This window comes from Biomphalaria glabrata, chromosome 5 (genome assembly GCF_947242115.1).
Source record: "Biomphalaria glabrata chromosome 5, xgBioGlab47.1, whole genome shotgun sequence".
Taxonomy (NCBI): Eukaryota; Metazoa; Mollusca; class Gastropoda; family Planorbidae; genus Biomphalaria; species Biomphalaria glabrata.
Window position 1 is genome coordinate 45,800,929 of NC_074715.1, and position 14,737 is coordinate 45,815,665.

Here is a 14,737-nt window from a genome sequence, read left to right on the forward strand (position 1 = left end):
TATATATATATATATATATATATATATATATATACACGGCCTTTTTTTTTTGTGACGGTACACACCGGTAGGACGTACCGGCACCTTTTTGAACGTGGGGAAAAAATATTAATTTTCTTGTATTTTAACGTATATTATTAATTTATTAGAAGTTAAAAGTTAGGCAATCAATCACTGAGTACCGGCATATATTTTTTTGTTACAAAAAAAGCACTGTATATGTATATATTGCCATTGTCTAGCGCATCCTTACACTAAAACATGTTCAGAGCGCTCTGGTCCAGTATCCTATGTTGGATATGCATGGGAGTAGGTTGCCATTATAAGGCGCTCAGCTAACGGGATTTAAAATCGGGCCCTCTAAATAGGTTTTACTTAGTTTTAGTCTTTCATGCCACACATCCCATAAGTTAAAATCTTGAATCGCATTGGCCCAGGCGTATTGAAATGTAGGCCTATCCTTCAAATGTTTTGACTCCATAATCTTAATTGTGCGATAGTAAGAATCAAAGGTCCAATTTAAATAAAACGATCGCAATCAATTCAAATATTTACATTCGAAATGATTTCGTTTTCACTTGATGAGGGTTTTTGACTTTGGAGACTAGTTCAAAGCCTAGTTGAAGTGAGAAAAGGCTGCCTACTTTCAGCAACTCTTCTCAATATCTTCCTTTTAAAGATGGCTGCCTGATTGTGCGGTATGCTGTTGTTCGTTTGACTCGATCTCGGGTTCATACCCTGTCATTTCTCGTCGTCCTGTGGGAGATTTGGACTAGGATATAGATTATCTTTAACTCTGAAGAAAAATCCGAAACATGTAAAACATTTTACAGACAAACAAGGATAATGGAAGAATATCTCGAGGGCTACGAAAGTTCTGAAAGAGTTGGAGGAAGAGAATTAATAACTTGGGCTTTGAAGACGACATTAATGGTCTGGCAGGGACAGAAGTAGAATTAGCTGACTTAGTGTTGCGCATACACAACACGTCTGCAGCATATGGTACGCAAATCAATGGCGAAAAAAAAAATATGACCGATAGCCAAGGACTTTAAAAGGGACATCAACATTGGAGGTGAAAAGCTGACAAGTGTCACTCAGTGTCAGCAGTTTTAAATGCCTCGGAGCTACTGCAATGTATCAGATAAAGTAACCAAACCTGAACTACTGGCCAGAATTGCACAGTCCACAACAGCACTTGCAAAACTCAAAACAATCTGGAAAGACGAAGGTATAGCCCTAGACACTAAAATCAGACTGATGCGCTCTCTGGTCACGGCCACATTCTAATGCGAATCTTGGATGCTGACTGCAGATCTCGAAAGGAGGATCCTAGCAATATAATTGAGATGCTACAGAAAGTTCCCAGGTATCACTTACAAAAACCGCATCACAAATTAAGAGATTAGAAACAGGATTAATAGGTACACACGACTGAAGCCAACGATGACCTGCTAACAACTGTCTAATAATGCAAATTAAAACTCTATGGCCATTTCACAATATCCTTGTGGCTTACAAAGACCTAGGCTTCCTTCAGGGAACAGTACCAGAAAAAAAGAAGAAGAGGCAGACAGAACATTGGGAAGACAACATAAAGAATGGGCAGTCATTGAAAGAAATTCTTGGCAAAAGACTGAGCAATGGAGAAAGAGGGTCAAGCGATCTTATGTGTTGCCCCAACGGTTCTACAGACTAACGGATAAGTTGTGGAAGGATTTATAACTACAAAGCAAATAAAACAGATTTTTGTCCTTGAAAAAACAATTTTAAAAGATCTTTGCGCTGTTGGCACAATATGTTGTAAATGGTAAAATATGCGCATTTTGTTTTTTAAATCATGCCTTTACATGTTAGAAAAAGAATTAATGATTACGGTTAACATCTCTTTGGTTTACTCCAGAACCTTAGATAAAATTGAGATTCCATATGATATAGACTAGAGCTAACAAAAACTCTTGTCTTTGACGTGCTCTTTCGATTATTGGAATAAAAACGTTTTAGGCCTATATAATAGTTCAAACACTAATTAGCAAATTATTGGTTGCTTGTTGTTATTTTGTGATTTTTTTTTTTAATTAGGGCTACTCAAGATCTACATAGATCTATCTAGAAAAAAGTTTAGAGCTAGAATCTAGATCGTGAAGATCTTGGTATAGTAATGACTGCAACGTTACCATTTAGCTTTTTTTTTTTCGGCCTACTTCTTTGTACCAGTCCGGTAGAGATAGCTTAAACCCTATGTCTACGATCACAGAATCTGTGGTAGACTTTTGTTAGTGCAAGGGAAATAACTATAATAATTATTTATTCTGTCAACAGAGTTTCTTCTCCATGTTTCAAAATGTCGGGCCCACTGGTAAACAATTTTGAGGTTCCTTCATGGTAAGAATGTTATTTTGCAATAGAAATCTTTTCATGCACACTTTATGCAAGTAAAAACTTGGTGAAAATAAGATCTAGAATCTATAAGTACTTGAAGATACGCATTAGTCTGCATAATGTGCATTTTCAACTATTGTCAAGTGAAACTTCACTTGCTACAAAAAAAATTTAATTAAAGTAAAAGTAGGCTTACAATGAGGTAGTTCGTATTTCTGACCTACTTTAACCAAAGTCACGTGATAGTAGGACAACAAAGAGGAGAATGGCCTTTTCTTTCTATATTTCCATTGCTGTTGCTCCTCTATTTTTACGAAATTTTACATTTACAAACATTTTAAAATATACAGAGTACATCAACGAACTCCCTGAATGTTCAAATAATTATACGAATGTTTTCATAAAGGGCCAAGAACTGTTTAAGGATAGGTTTAAATTATATCAATGATATTTCCTTTATAGTCATGACAAGCGTCAACACTTTGCTGATGATAGATCTACATTCACATACAGAAGAACATGTTTTTACAAACGTGTCTTGTAAGATTAAAAAAAAGGCTTGGTATAAACTACACAAACACACACACTTATATATATATATATATATATATATATATATATATATATATATATATATATATATATATATATATATATATATATATATATTTATATTTATATTTATAGGCCTATATATTGGATAATATGCATATTTGTTGAAACATTGATTGTTATTTTCATTAACTTCGGCTATTTTTTAACGTTATGTATTTCATATTCCGCCAATCGCAAATACATCATGCACATCGATAACATTAAGAATTATTTTTTGTGTTGGACACATGATGTATTATTATGTTATTAAAAGTTCTATCATTTTTAAGAAATTCACAAAATGTTAGGCCTACATTAAAGTTTCACAAATGCGTCGACGAAACAGATCTAGATCCATTTTATTACTCAGAGAGCAAATTTAACAATGAAAGGGCGGGGTAAGACACATTTGGCTTGTGTAACTGTAAGAGTAGATCTAGATTTATCCTTGACTATCAGATGTGTTATTTGTTCGCTAAACAACTGAAGCCTATTACGCACAAGGAAAACTCATGGAAGTCCTTTTATCTTTTCTAACAACTAGTCGACATATCGACTACACACTAGCCCTAGAGCTATCTGACCAATACACACTGGTCTGCTGTCCAACTTTTAGTGTTCTACTCAAGTTCAAGCTTGTTTAATTTTGGGCAGAGAGGAAAAAAAAGGGGGGGGGGATGAAAGTGTTACTTTTTTTTTCTAGGACTGGTTACCCGAATCCTAAGAACTGTAAGTGTAGTCATTCATTGTAGATCAAGAAATCTTGATCTCAGTATGGCAGATTATAGGCCAACGCTTCGGTACCTTCTATCAAAGGTTTAACTATTTGTTTTAGTTGAAACTATTAAAAAAATGTATCTCTAGATTCTCCTGTTATTAACAAATTATAGTTTAGCGCTAATGAGTAAATTGAAACTACTAAATATTGACTTATAACGCTTCAGATTCCCACTACAAACTAACTAAAACTAAGCACGGTGCGCGTTGTGTACACACAACCACGTGACTCGGGGGGGAATTCGGAACTACCTCATTGTACAATTACAATGAATGCTATAATTTTTTTTCTTTTGTCAACAATATCGTGAACCTAGAGTCTTTTTTAATGTATCATCAATTTAGTTTGTTTTAGTTAGCACTATATTACTTTCTGTGTATAGGGCAGGTAAACCCCCAGCTGGTCTGCATTTGGATGTTCTTAAAGATGGTAAAATGATACAGGTTAGTTTCAACAATAATTTCATGATAATTTTCTTATGCATTGTTACATAGATCTATATTTTTCTTTTTTAATGTTTGAATTTTTTAGAATCTTCCTTCCAAGATTGATTGTTTTTGAGAATCTTCTTGCAAAGATTGATTGTTTGAGAATCTTCTTGCCATGTTTGACAAGATTGATTAAGAATCTTTTTTTATGTTATGATTGTCTGAGAATCTTCTTGCCATGTTTTATTGAGATTCTTCTTGCTATGTTTGTTTGAAAATTTTGTTTTTATGGTTTCAGAAATTGATGATTGATGAAAAGAAATGTTACTTCTTTGGCCGCAATAAACAGCTGTGTGACTTTACAATAGACCACTCATCATGCTCACGTGTGCATTCTGCTTTGATATGGCATCGGCACCTTGCGCGACCGTTTCTTATAGACCTTGGCAGCAGTAAGTCTGGTTCCATGTTGTGATCTCTGTCGATCTCATTAAAGGGAAACACTCGACGCTAACATAGCTTTAAAAGTGTTTTCAAAAATGACACCCTTTATTTAAAATTGTTGATAATAATAATTTTTATTACCTGTGAGGAAAATTGTTGAATAATTGTGCATTACACATAACAATACTCTAGTATTAGAGCAAATATTTTATACATTTATCACTAAATTTATATGTTCATACCAGTTTCAACCAGACTTGAAGCTAGTCAATTTATTTTTCAAAAACACACAAAAAAATGTAATTTCAAAATGTCTTCTTATCTTATATAATACAGACGTTAGTTCAAAAAAGAAGATGATTACGTCCTACGCGTCAGATGTAGTTTTTAATCCTATGCTGAATATTAACCAAATAAAATAACATTATTAAAAAGTTTTCAAAACATGTCCCACATATAAAATATTAACCACTGATGTCTCCCTTATCTGACTTAATTTGACCTGCGTTGTATTTTGTAAGAAAACACTTAAATGTTGGCTCTCCTACCTCTTTTTTTTTTTTTACCAGCTGTCATCTTACTATGAGAAAAAATGTCTGGTAGATGCCAGGAAAATACATTTCTGAAGCTTAGAATACAGAGCCCACTGGTAAAACTTTTAGTGCTCTCCCAGCCAGCAAGGGAAACCTGCTGCCACTCTTATACTTCTATTCTTATCAAATACTTAAAAATTATGCATAAAAAATTATTTCCAAAAAAAAAATAATAAATAAACAGGGCTTACTTTAATGAGCATTCATTGTGTAAATTGGGATTCAAAACATATTGTAAATATATGTAGGCAAAGAAAGTTGTGTTATAATTGAATGTCTTTAGGTTTCTTTTCTCTTCTAAACTTTACAACACTCCTGACCCCTATAGTTGACTAGTGAGTGCAAAAATTTTTTATTTTACTTAAATGTAAAAGTTTCACAAGCAATGGCCAATGAATTCTAGCACTCCTTGTTGCTCCCATGGAACTATCAGATAGGGACAAACCTTTCCATAATTTTTAACCCTTTCATGTACAGTGTATGGAAATAGATGGAAAATGCTTATCTCCCTCTAAGAAACTCTATCACTGAAAGCAGAGGAAAAAAGATGTTGAAAGGAGAACTTAAATAGACCCCTGGCAGACAACTGCTTTGTCTGAGTTACAAGATATGTAGGCTGTAAAATAATGCACTCTTCCTTAATCTTCTGTCGGAAAATATTGTACCTTGGTGAAGTTATAATATATGAAATTTTTGTACTTGTGATTAAATCTTTTTTATATAACAATACCAGTCATCTAATGTATGTTTTAAATTCTCTTACAGCTCATGGTACATACATTGGCCACATACGACTTGAGTCTAAAAAACCACAGCAGATTCCCATAGACAGTGAAATACATTTTGGTGCATCAACTCGCATTTATGTCATCCGAGAGCGTCCACAGATGGGTCTGAGCAACATGGATGAGAAAGATGGAAAGAGAGAGGATTCTGAGGGCAACTTGTTAGGTTTGCCAGAGTCTGAAACTGAATTAGATGTGAGTGAAGCCAAATGCAACCCTAAATTAGACATTTGTGACAAGATGTGTTGGTTGTAAACACAAAATCAAATGTTGTAATTGTCAGATGAGATTAGTTTGTAAACATCGACTTGTACATTGAAGTATATATTGAAAGCATCCAACTAAACCTAGTAGACTTTTTAAAAAATAAATTTATTAGAAAGCATATAATGTACACTAAAATAGATTTTTTGTAGATTTAGATTTTTTTATAATGGCTTCCAATACAAATTAAGAAAATGGAAACTTTGAAATCTGTAACACCCAATGACATAGTAAAAAAAAAATAATAATTTTGATTTCCATAAAAGGAAATTAAAAAATTGTTAATAATTGAGTTAATCGTAACTTAAATTCCCAAAATAGTCTGCAGTGAGGTAGTAAAATGAAGGACTACTCATAAATTCAATTTCTTTTGTTGTCAATTACCTCTCTCTAAATGGTAAGCCTATTTTAATTTAATTTAAAAAATCACACTAACTCTCTCGGTTGGCATTACACTTTTAGCGATTACAGTTTGTTTCTTATAGAAGAACAAAATTCTGCATTGTTAAATCTGAAATGATACAAAATACATTCATTTTAAGAATAACTTTGTGGCTCATAAATCACTGGATTCGCCAGTTCGTGATTTCATAACTCTTTCAGTGTGGCATTACTCTCAACGAGTAACTTTGCATGCACTGGAGAGTGTGGCATTACTCTCAGCAAATTGTTCTTCATTTTTGTTCTAAATTGTATGCAGGACCAACACATTGTCTTTTTTAAATGACAACATTGTGTTAGTAGTTCCACATTTTTAGTTTATATTTTATGGGACCAAAAATATTTAAATAATACAATTTTTTTGTGAATTTTAAAATCTTTTTTCAAATTTTAAGTGTTTAGGTTTGTTTGTGATTTTTCAATATTTATTGATTAAATTTACAATTGTAAGGCCAAATCTTTTAGTATATAGATCTATAATATGATGCAGAAAGTAAGGTGTTTGTATGTGTGTATGTCCCAATTAAAAAATCAAATTCGTTTGACCAATCATGATAAAACTTGGCATAAATGATCCTTAGATCATGGCAGATACTGTTTAATGTCCCTCCACAACAGTAGGTCCCTAAAAGAGTAAAAGAAATATTTTATGAAACAATTTCTTGTTATTTATTACACTTTTGTAGCCTATTCATTTTCTTTCAAAATACAATCAAATACGGTAAATAATAAGTTATAAAAGTGTTAGATTAGTTCTTCTAACACTACCACCCTGCAAATTTTTCTTCGTCCCAAAAAAACTCCATTTTTTCTATCAATATAATTTGCGCATAAAGAGTTAAGGCAGTGGGGCCAACCTTTCATTGCCTAAGGGCATATACATACAATATAAACATCCCAGACTGCCTAACTAAAAAACACAATGTTTTTGGCAAAGCCTCTATGACTTTATTAGGCCTCTAGGTTTAAAGTTTCAAGAGGCCAGAGAGTGTCACATCCCTTCAAAGTCGGTTCTCATATATTTCTCAAAGCAGCAGGTGTAAAATACACACGTTACTTCAAAAAAGAAATTGATTACGTCCTACGTGTAACTAGTAAATACCTAGACCTAGATGGTTAAGCTTGATTACTTCAAATTGCAATTTCTAAAATGCTCTTTTTATACACAGTTAATGTTTAAAATTGATACTTGATTTCAATTCTTAAAATCATGCTTTAATTCCATTTCTAGTACTACATAAACTCATCGTTTAACTCCATTCAGAGCTTGCAAAGCCCAAATCCTCTCTTACAAAAGCCTTGGACTAAAATCTTGCGGTGATGCACAGTGCACATTTCCATACAAGTCAAGAGCCTGTACCTTCCCCAACTGTCGAGACAGATTTCGGCAAGTCTGGTGACAGTTAACTAGTGGCGGTTACAGTATAGGAATATGAGACAAGCTCCCCGCAGTTAGCGCTGTTCCCGGCCACTTATAGTGAGTGGGCCAGGACCGGTTACGGCGCGCTGTGTACACGGCACGGCCCGGTTTTACCAGTCAGTCAACCAATATGGCCGCCTACCGTTGGGTGCCCTCAGACAGGACAGGGGTGAAGAACCCCATGTCCAGGCCTGGTGGTTGGATAAAAGCCTTTCTAACCATCAACAGGATAATGGCGCCTCCAGCGCCGATTCCCTACTGGACTTCATCGAAGGTGACAGTTAACAGAATATGAGACACAGTTTCCTCTTTCTCTCTTCCTGCAATGGGGGCACCATGAGTCAACATTTGGCCTGAACCATGCAAATTACTAAGCAATGAGATAATGGCCCATCTTGCACTGTGCATGGGTAGCCTCCATCACAGGAAGGCTAGGTCAAGACACCTTGTGTGATTAAAATCAATATTTCCTGTTCATTACTGAATCATTTCAGATTTGATTGTGTATCCTGTATCTATCTGTATATATCAGGACTTATACAACAAATTGCTCCACATTTTATTTAAAGATTTTTTGTTTCTGACACAGAATCTCACAGAATTCAACACAGCACACAACAGGCGAGTTATATCTGTGGCAGATATGCCTGATGTTCCAAACCCACTCAAGCGCAAACACAAGACTTACCATGTTAACTTTGCAGATGAAGAAGAGATTATCAACCCAGGTAATTTCTTCTATTTTCAAAACTTATGTGTGTTTTATCATGTGTGTATGAATGTGTATATTAATTTTATGCACCATTTATATAGAAATCCATTGATTTAATATTTAGCTTGCTTGCATTGACAAAAGCTATACTTCAAAAGAATTTATGCCAGATTTAACAATAAAAAATAAAAATAATTTTTGTCATAAACATTTATCAAAAATATTTTATTTGCTCATAAATTTCCAATTCAATTTTTTTCTAAAAATAAAACTATTTAGTTGATGATTTTCAATGACTGTCTGTAGGGAAGAAAATGTGACGAGATTGTACAAAGTTTAAGCTATAAATGAACAAACTTAACACATTTTTTATTAACAATTTTCTACAAGCCTCCTTTGTTTTAGTTTGCCTGATTTACAAATGTTAGGGCTCTCTTTATGTGTACTGTATATGTTAAGGTACTAAAAATACTATTTGGATTTGAGGCTCCACCTTATCATGAGCAAGTTAATATGTCATTTGATAATTAGTCACATTATCCTGTTCTCATTGCAGGCAGCTTGTAAAGTGCATTGAAAACTTCCATTTTAACTTTTTCTCTTCTGATTGATGATACCATCTTTTATTTGACCCCATTAAATTAATTTAATTTTTGGGTTCATAAATTTTAATTTGTGTTCTATAAAAAGGGCATGCATTTATCTCTTCCAATTATAACATTGTCTGATTAAAAGAAAAATGTTATTGAAGTTTAACCCTAACAGGCTAGTGAAATACAAATGGAAAAAATGAATAATTCCTTCTGAGCGCGGAAAATAATTACGTAGAGATAGAGTTAACTTCTATTTGCAATAATTTTTTTCTTATATTATTCTTTAACTAAAAACACTTGAGTCTATATTTTGAATTTTCATTGTAACTATTATCTATTTTCTTTAACAAATAATGGCAAATGTCTTCGATTCTGAAGATAAGGATTGGTACAGTGATTCACATGACAATGCAGACCCAGTTGTGACCTGCATATTTTCCAGCATCTCATGCAGACAAAGCCGTCATTCGCTGGCAGTCTATTTAAGTTTTCTTTCCATCTTCTGCGCCTGTTTTCAATAATGTCTTTTTTTGAGTCTCAAAATGTTTGTCCTGCAGTCTTTGTGAGAGCTCTCCAACTCTGTCTATTTCATAGGCCATCTGCTGCCAGCTACTTTCCTCTATGCCAGTGAGGGTGAAATGGCACTTAAGTTGATCTTTATAGCGCTTATGAGATGCACCTCTATTACAGCATCCTCCTTAAAGCACGCCAAAGAAAATCACTTTTGACATGCAGTCGTCTCCCATGCAGGATAAGTGTCCAACCCAATGCAGCTGTCAAATGGTAATTAGTGCTTCTATACTGTCCACACCAGCCTCCATCAGAACATAGGTCTCTGCACCTGGCAACAAAAATCAATGTTTATAAAGCAGTGGTTCTCACCACTCTTTTGTATGGCTTTCAGACCTGGGTGCTCTACCCAAAGCTTCCTGAACACTTCCATCAAAGGGGCCTTCACTTTGTGATGGGCATACGCTGGCAAGACTACATTACAAATAACTATGTTTAACAAATAATTGTTTAGTAATAATATAGTTTTTCTAACTGCACATTTTTTCAACTAGTTTGTTATTTTTTATTTTTTATCTGTGCAGAAGATATAGATCCTTCCATTGGTCGCTTTAGAAATCTTGTTCAAACAACAGTCATACCTTCAAAGGTTGGTAGTTTTTGTTTTTCTTTTTAACAAATTCTTAATTACTTTTTCACACTGGTAACAAAAACAAAAAGAAAAAAAGAAAATTGGGGTCTGTATCCTTGGCCTATATATAAATGTAGAGCATAGACATGAGTGTAACATCAAATTCACACAGAAATTATGAGATGACTATGTGATGATTGGATATGCCTGTCAGGCTGTTGTCACTGTTATCCAGAGTTTCACTCCTGTATTTGCTGTCATCCTGTAGATTTGGGCTGACATACTCATTGTTACATGAATTGCAGAAATGAAAATCAAATTGAAGCTTTCCACCCATCCAATGCAAATTATTAAAGAGTAGCTACAAAACAAAACAAATACTTATAATAAAGACTAAAAACCCAATACCTTTGAAATCAAGTTAAAACATTAATGTTCATAAAAAGAAATATTAGCAAACAAGAACATAAAACTAAACACTATCAGTAAAATCACCAAACTAGTGACATTCCAGAAGACTGTAAAAAAAAAAATAGCCATGAAACATAGAAAGTTTTAAAGCATAATAGAAATACAAAAACATGATGTAATCAAATTCTCAGAAAGAGGCCAAGTTCAAGGCTCATTGCTTATTCCATTGTACAAGTTCATAAAATTGCTCTTTCTTGCTAGGGCATGGAGGAGACTTAGTTTGTCTCTAATCAACATGCCTAACTAGGTTAATACATGGGTAGGTGTAGGATGTAATAATCTTCTTGTTTTGGGAGAAATACTTTAGATAACAAAATAAGGTACACCTGAAACTTTTAACAGAAAGGATAACACCAACTGATTGAAAAATGTGTAAAATATGTACCTAGAGGAAAGGAACTTATTTCATGGGCACAAAGAAACTTCTTGCAGTGTCAAATTACAATAGATTGCATTATTTCTTTAGATTGTGGCAAATCAGCTCTAGACACTAGTGTTAAAAGACAGTGGCAAATCAGTTAAAGATACTAGTATTAAAAAGATGTCAGTTCCAATATATATCAATTCTTTCTATGAAAGAAAGATGCTGCTTGACCATACTCACTTGCTGTTCTTAATTTTGCATAAGTTAAGGACTTTCCAGGCAGTGATGTTAATGTTGCCTACATCACAAATGTTCCCTTCAACTTACAGCCACTTGAGCATGTTACTTAGTCTTAGTGGTGTGAGTGGAGTGGCTAGACAGTGAAATGACATTTAGTGTGTTCTGATACAGTGAATCCCTGCTCATTGTGGTCTAGTCAGCAATAAGTTTGTTGATTGTTTGGCTTTGGTGGGTGCTATGTTGGCTCTGAGGATGTTGACATTCTTAGCCAGTGCAAGGTGCTTCAGTTATTAAACAAGGATCACTATGAGAAGGAAGTTTGTGGTTCTTGTTCATGTGTTAATGATTATTTGTTGTTCCTTTTGAAATGGGTTATGCTTACTCTGATATATTTATGTCAGCCTGCCACAGGCAGCAAGTGGACAATCATACATTGTGTCTGTAGGAGGGTCTAAAGGGCCACAAGTTTTGCTCTTAGCCATGCCATGTGGTTCTCGAAGACTTCTTCAGCTGTGTTTCTTTTTTTTTTTTTATTTAGTCAAGGTGAAGCATTTCTAGCAGAAGTGATGTAAACCAACATCAGCACAGAAAAAACAAAATCTCTTATTTTAATCTTCATATTCCTTTTTCATTGCTGTCTTTTAAATTGATGTTTTTTTTTTATTATTATTGCCCATTTCTATCATTTATTTTATCATTTATTAGACTTGTCATTTATATGTAACTTTAACTCTGACCATAACTGTATTTTATTTTCTTCAGCGAGGTAAACTGGACCTCAGTGTTGTCAACTCTGGTTTACATCTACAAACAAACAAGAACCAGCACAACAGTCACAGTCTCTATGGGGATCTCCCCACAGCAGGCCCTGGCTCTATGTTGGCCAACCCACTCAGCATTGCAGCAAAACTTGGTCTGCCAGTTCCTAATCTCGCCCCTGATGTGGACTTTTTTGCACCTGTTCAACCCACAGTCCAGCCAGCAGCAATCCCTGTGGCCAGTGTGGAAGAACAAGGTCCAAAAGAACCCAAAAAGAAGAAATATGCCAAGGAGGCGTGGCCTGGGAAGAAACCTACGCACAATCTACTGGTGTGATTGGTCTGTTTGTGTGCACGTTTTTGAGAATGTTTACAGTGTACTGTAATGAAATATGTTTTGTTGAATGTTTAAATCATTGTACAGAAACTCCTTAGGTTTTTATTGTGAGATTCATAGTCCATTGAATCACTGTTGCACAGATTTGACTGGGTTCACTTTTGAACATCATACATGTTAGAAGAGAATAAATGAATAACTGTATGGATTGTTGCATATATTATAGAAAGCAGCTCCTTGGGCTAAATTTAATCAAATTGAAGCATTAACAAGATTTGAAACCAAAGATGTGAAACCACACATGTTTTTCCAGCTAAAGGTGCTCATGCTGTCCGGAAAATGTGGTCCTAAATAACAAAGATAAGCTCACCATTATCAAAATTTCAAGACCCATTAGTGTTCATATCCAGCAGATGTGGTCCTGCTACCAGGTTGGTTTAGGGCTGATTTATTGTTTGACAAAAGAGGACTGAACACTTCTCCCTTTCTGGGTCTTCTGATCCACTTCTCTTGGACTCCATGAAGCCAAAAGCGAGGCTTTCATTATCAGCCTTCAATTAGGAATTTATTTATTTTTAATACTTTAAATTAATACAGAGCTATTAACAATCATAATGTAGTCTCAGGGCACTTTGATAACATAACAAACAACCATGAGGGTAAAACTGACAAACTCAAGTTTGGAACAGATAGGTCTTAATGTTCTTCTTGACTGTAGTGAAGCATGAGATGTACTAAAAAATTTTTTCCACGTCCTCAAACTTTTAAAACAAGGCTTTGAATAGTGGACAATTTTATTGAACTTTGAACCTTCTTTTTTTTATTTTTGCAATTTTTTTTTCAAGCTATGTTCGTTTGTGTAAAATATTGACTTCTAAAATTTCGGCTTGTAAATTAGATTTTAATCTTTTCTTACTAAGGGCTGGATGAACTGAGTTGTTAATGTTAGATTTTATTTTACTCCATGATTTTTTAAAATGTTTAGTTCATTATTAATATATTCATTGCCATCAATCATATTAAACCAAAAACAAAAAATGTAAATGAGTTGTTCTTTTTACAATACAGAACTTGTATTTAGATTTTCATTATATGGTCTACTTACAGATTTCTAACTAACTCATTCTGAACTGCTATTTTAGATCTCTTTAAAAGCACAGTTTAAAATTCTATTTCATTAACGTAGGGGTACTTTAAATGTCTTTGAAAAAAAGTGTAATGGCTACTATTGCTCTTCTAAAGCCAACCCTTTTTTCTTAATGCGTGTTATACACTACTATACACAAACATATAATCCAATTTTATTCATGAAAAAGAGTTTCACACCTTTCTTTCTCATAACTAAATATAACCATGGAGATTCATTTAGATTTTAGTTGTGTTGTGTTGGCTCAAAAAAAAAAAGATCCTCTAAAAGTGTCATGTAGTTTTGTAGCATTAAATTTGTGTACTTTATATCAATCATTTAGTTTAAAACATGTGGAGTGTCTTCATTGATGCCACAGATGGTCACATAAAACTATTCCTTAAATTAAATAATTATTGGTATTATATGTACATAATGTGCACAAGAAAAGATTTAAAATGTAGTTTTGTGTAATTCCCTGATTGTTGGGGATATAAGTTATCTGCAACTCTGCACATGTTGATGAAATATTGGTGCTTGGGTATAATGTAAAGACATATTACGCAAGTAGGACTGACCAGTTAACTTGTATTTTGTTTAATACAGCTTTTTTTTTTTTTTTTTTTAAAGTTTCAAACCTGAACAACTTCAGTATACCTGCATTCTTAGCATCATACAATATTGCAACTAGACAACTTTGATATGGGCCTACCTAGATCCATTCTTAGCATCATACAATATTGCAACTAGACAACTTTGATATGGGCCTACCTAGATCCATTCTTAGCATCATACAATATTGCAACTAGACAACTTTGATATGGGCCTACCTAGATCCATTCCTAAGCATCATACAATATTGCAAC

At 33.9% G+C, this 14,737-nt stretch overlaps 1 protein-coding gene across 1 annotated transcript; it reads left to right on the plus strand.

Annotated features, from left to right (window-relative positions):
* The first annotated feature begins 2,257 nt into the window (after positions 1–2,257).
* On the plus strand, positions 2,258–13,184 carry LOC106059262 (nuclear inhibitor of protein phosphatase 1-like). The gene is made up of 7 exons (XM_056030804.1): positions 2,258–2,385; positions 4,137–4,197; positions 4,481–4,634; positions 5,985–6,199; positions 8,719–8,857; positions 10,529–10,593; positions 12,413–13,184. Exons 1-7 carry the CDS (start codon positions 2,345–2,347, stop codon positions 12,743–12,745), a joined length of 1,008 nt encoding a protein of 335 aa, XP_055886779.1. The 5' UTR covers positions 2,258–2,344; the 3' UTR covers positions 12,746–13,184.
* The last annotated feature ends 1,553 nt before the right edge of the window (positions 13,185–14,737 follow it).

What these genes read in the sequence shown, in the direction of transcription:
- LOC106059262 (XM_056030804.1), top strand. Translation starts at nt 2,345, where the DNA reads ATGTCGGGCCCACTGGTAAACAATTTTGAGGTTCCTTCATG. An exon ending in AATTTTGAGGTTCCTTCATG is followed by an intron (nt 2,386 to 4,136) that starts GTAAGAATGTTA and finishes TTCTGTGTATAG; the next exon opens with GGCAGGTAAACCCCCAGCTG. An exon ending in CAACAGTCATACCTTCAAAG is followed by an intron (nt 10,594 to 12,412) that starts GTTGGTAGTTTT and finishes TATTTTCTTCAG; the next exon opens with CGAGGTAAACTGGACCTCAG.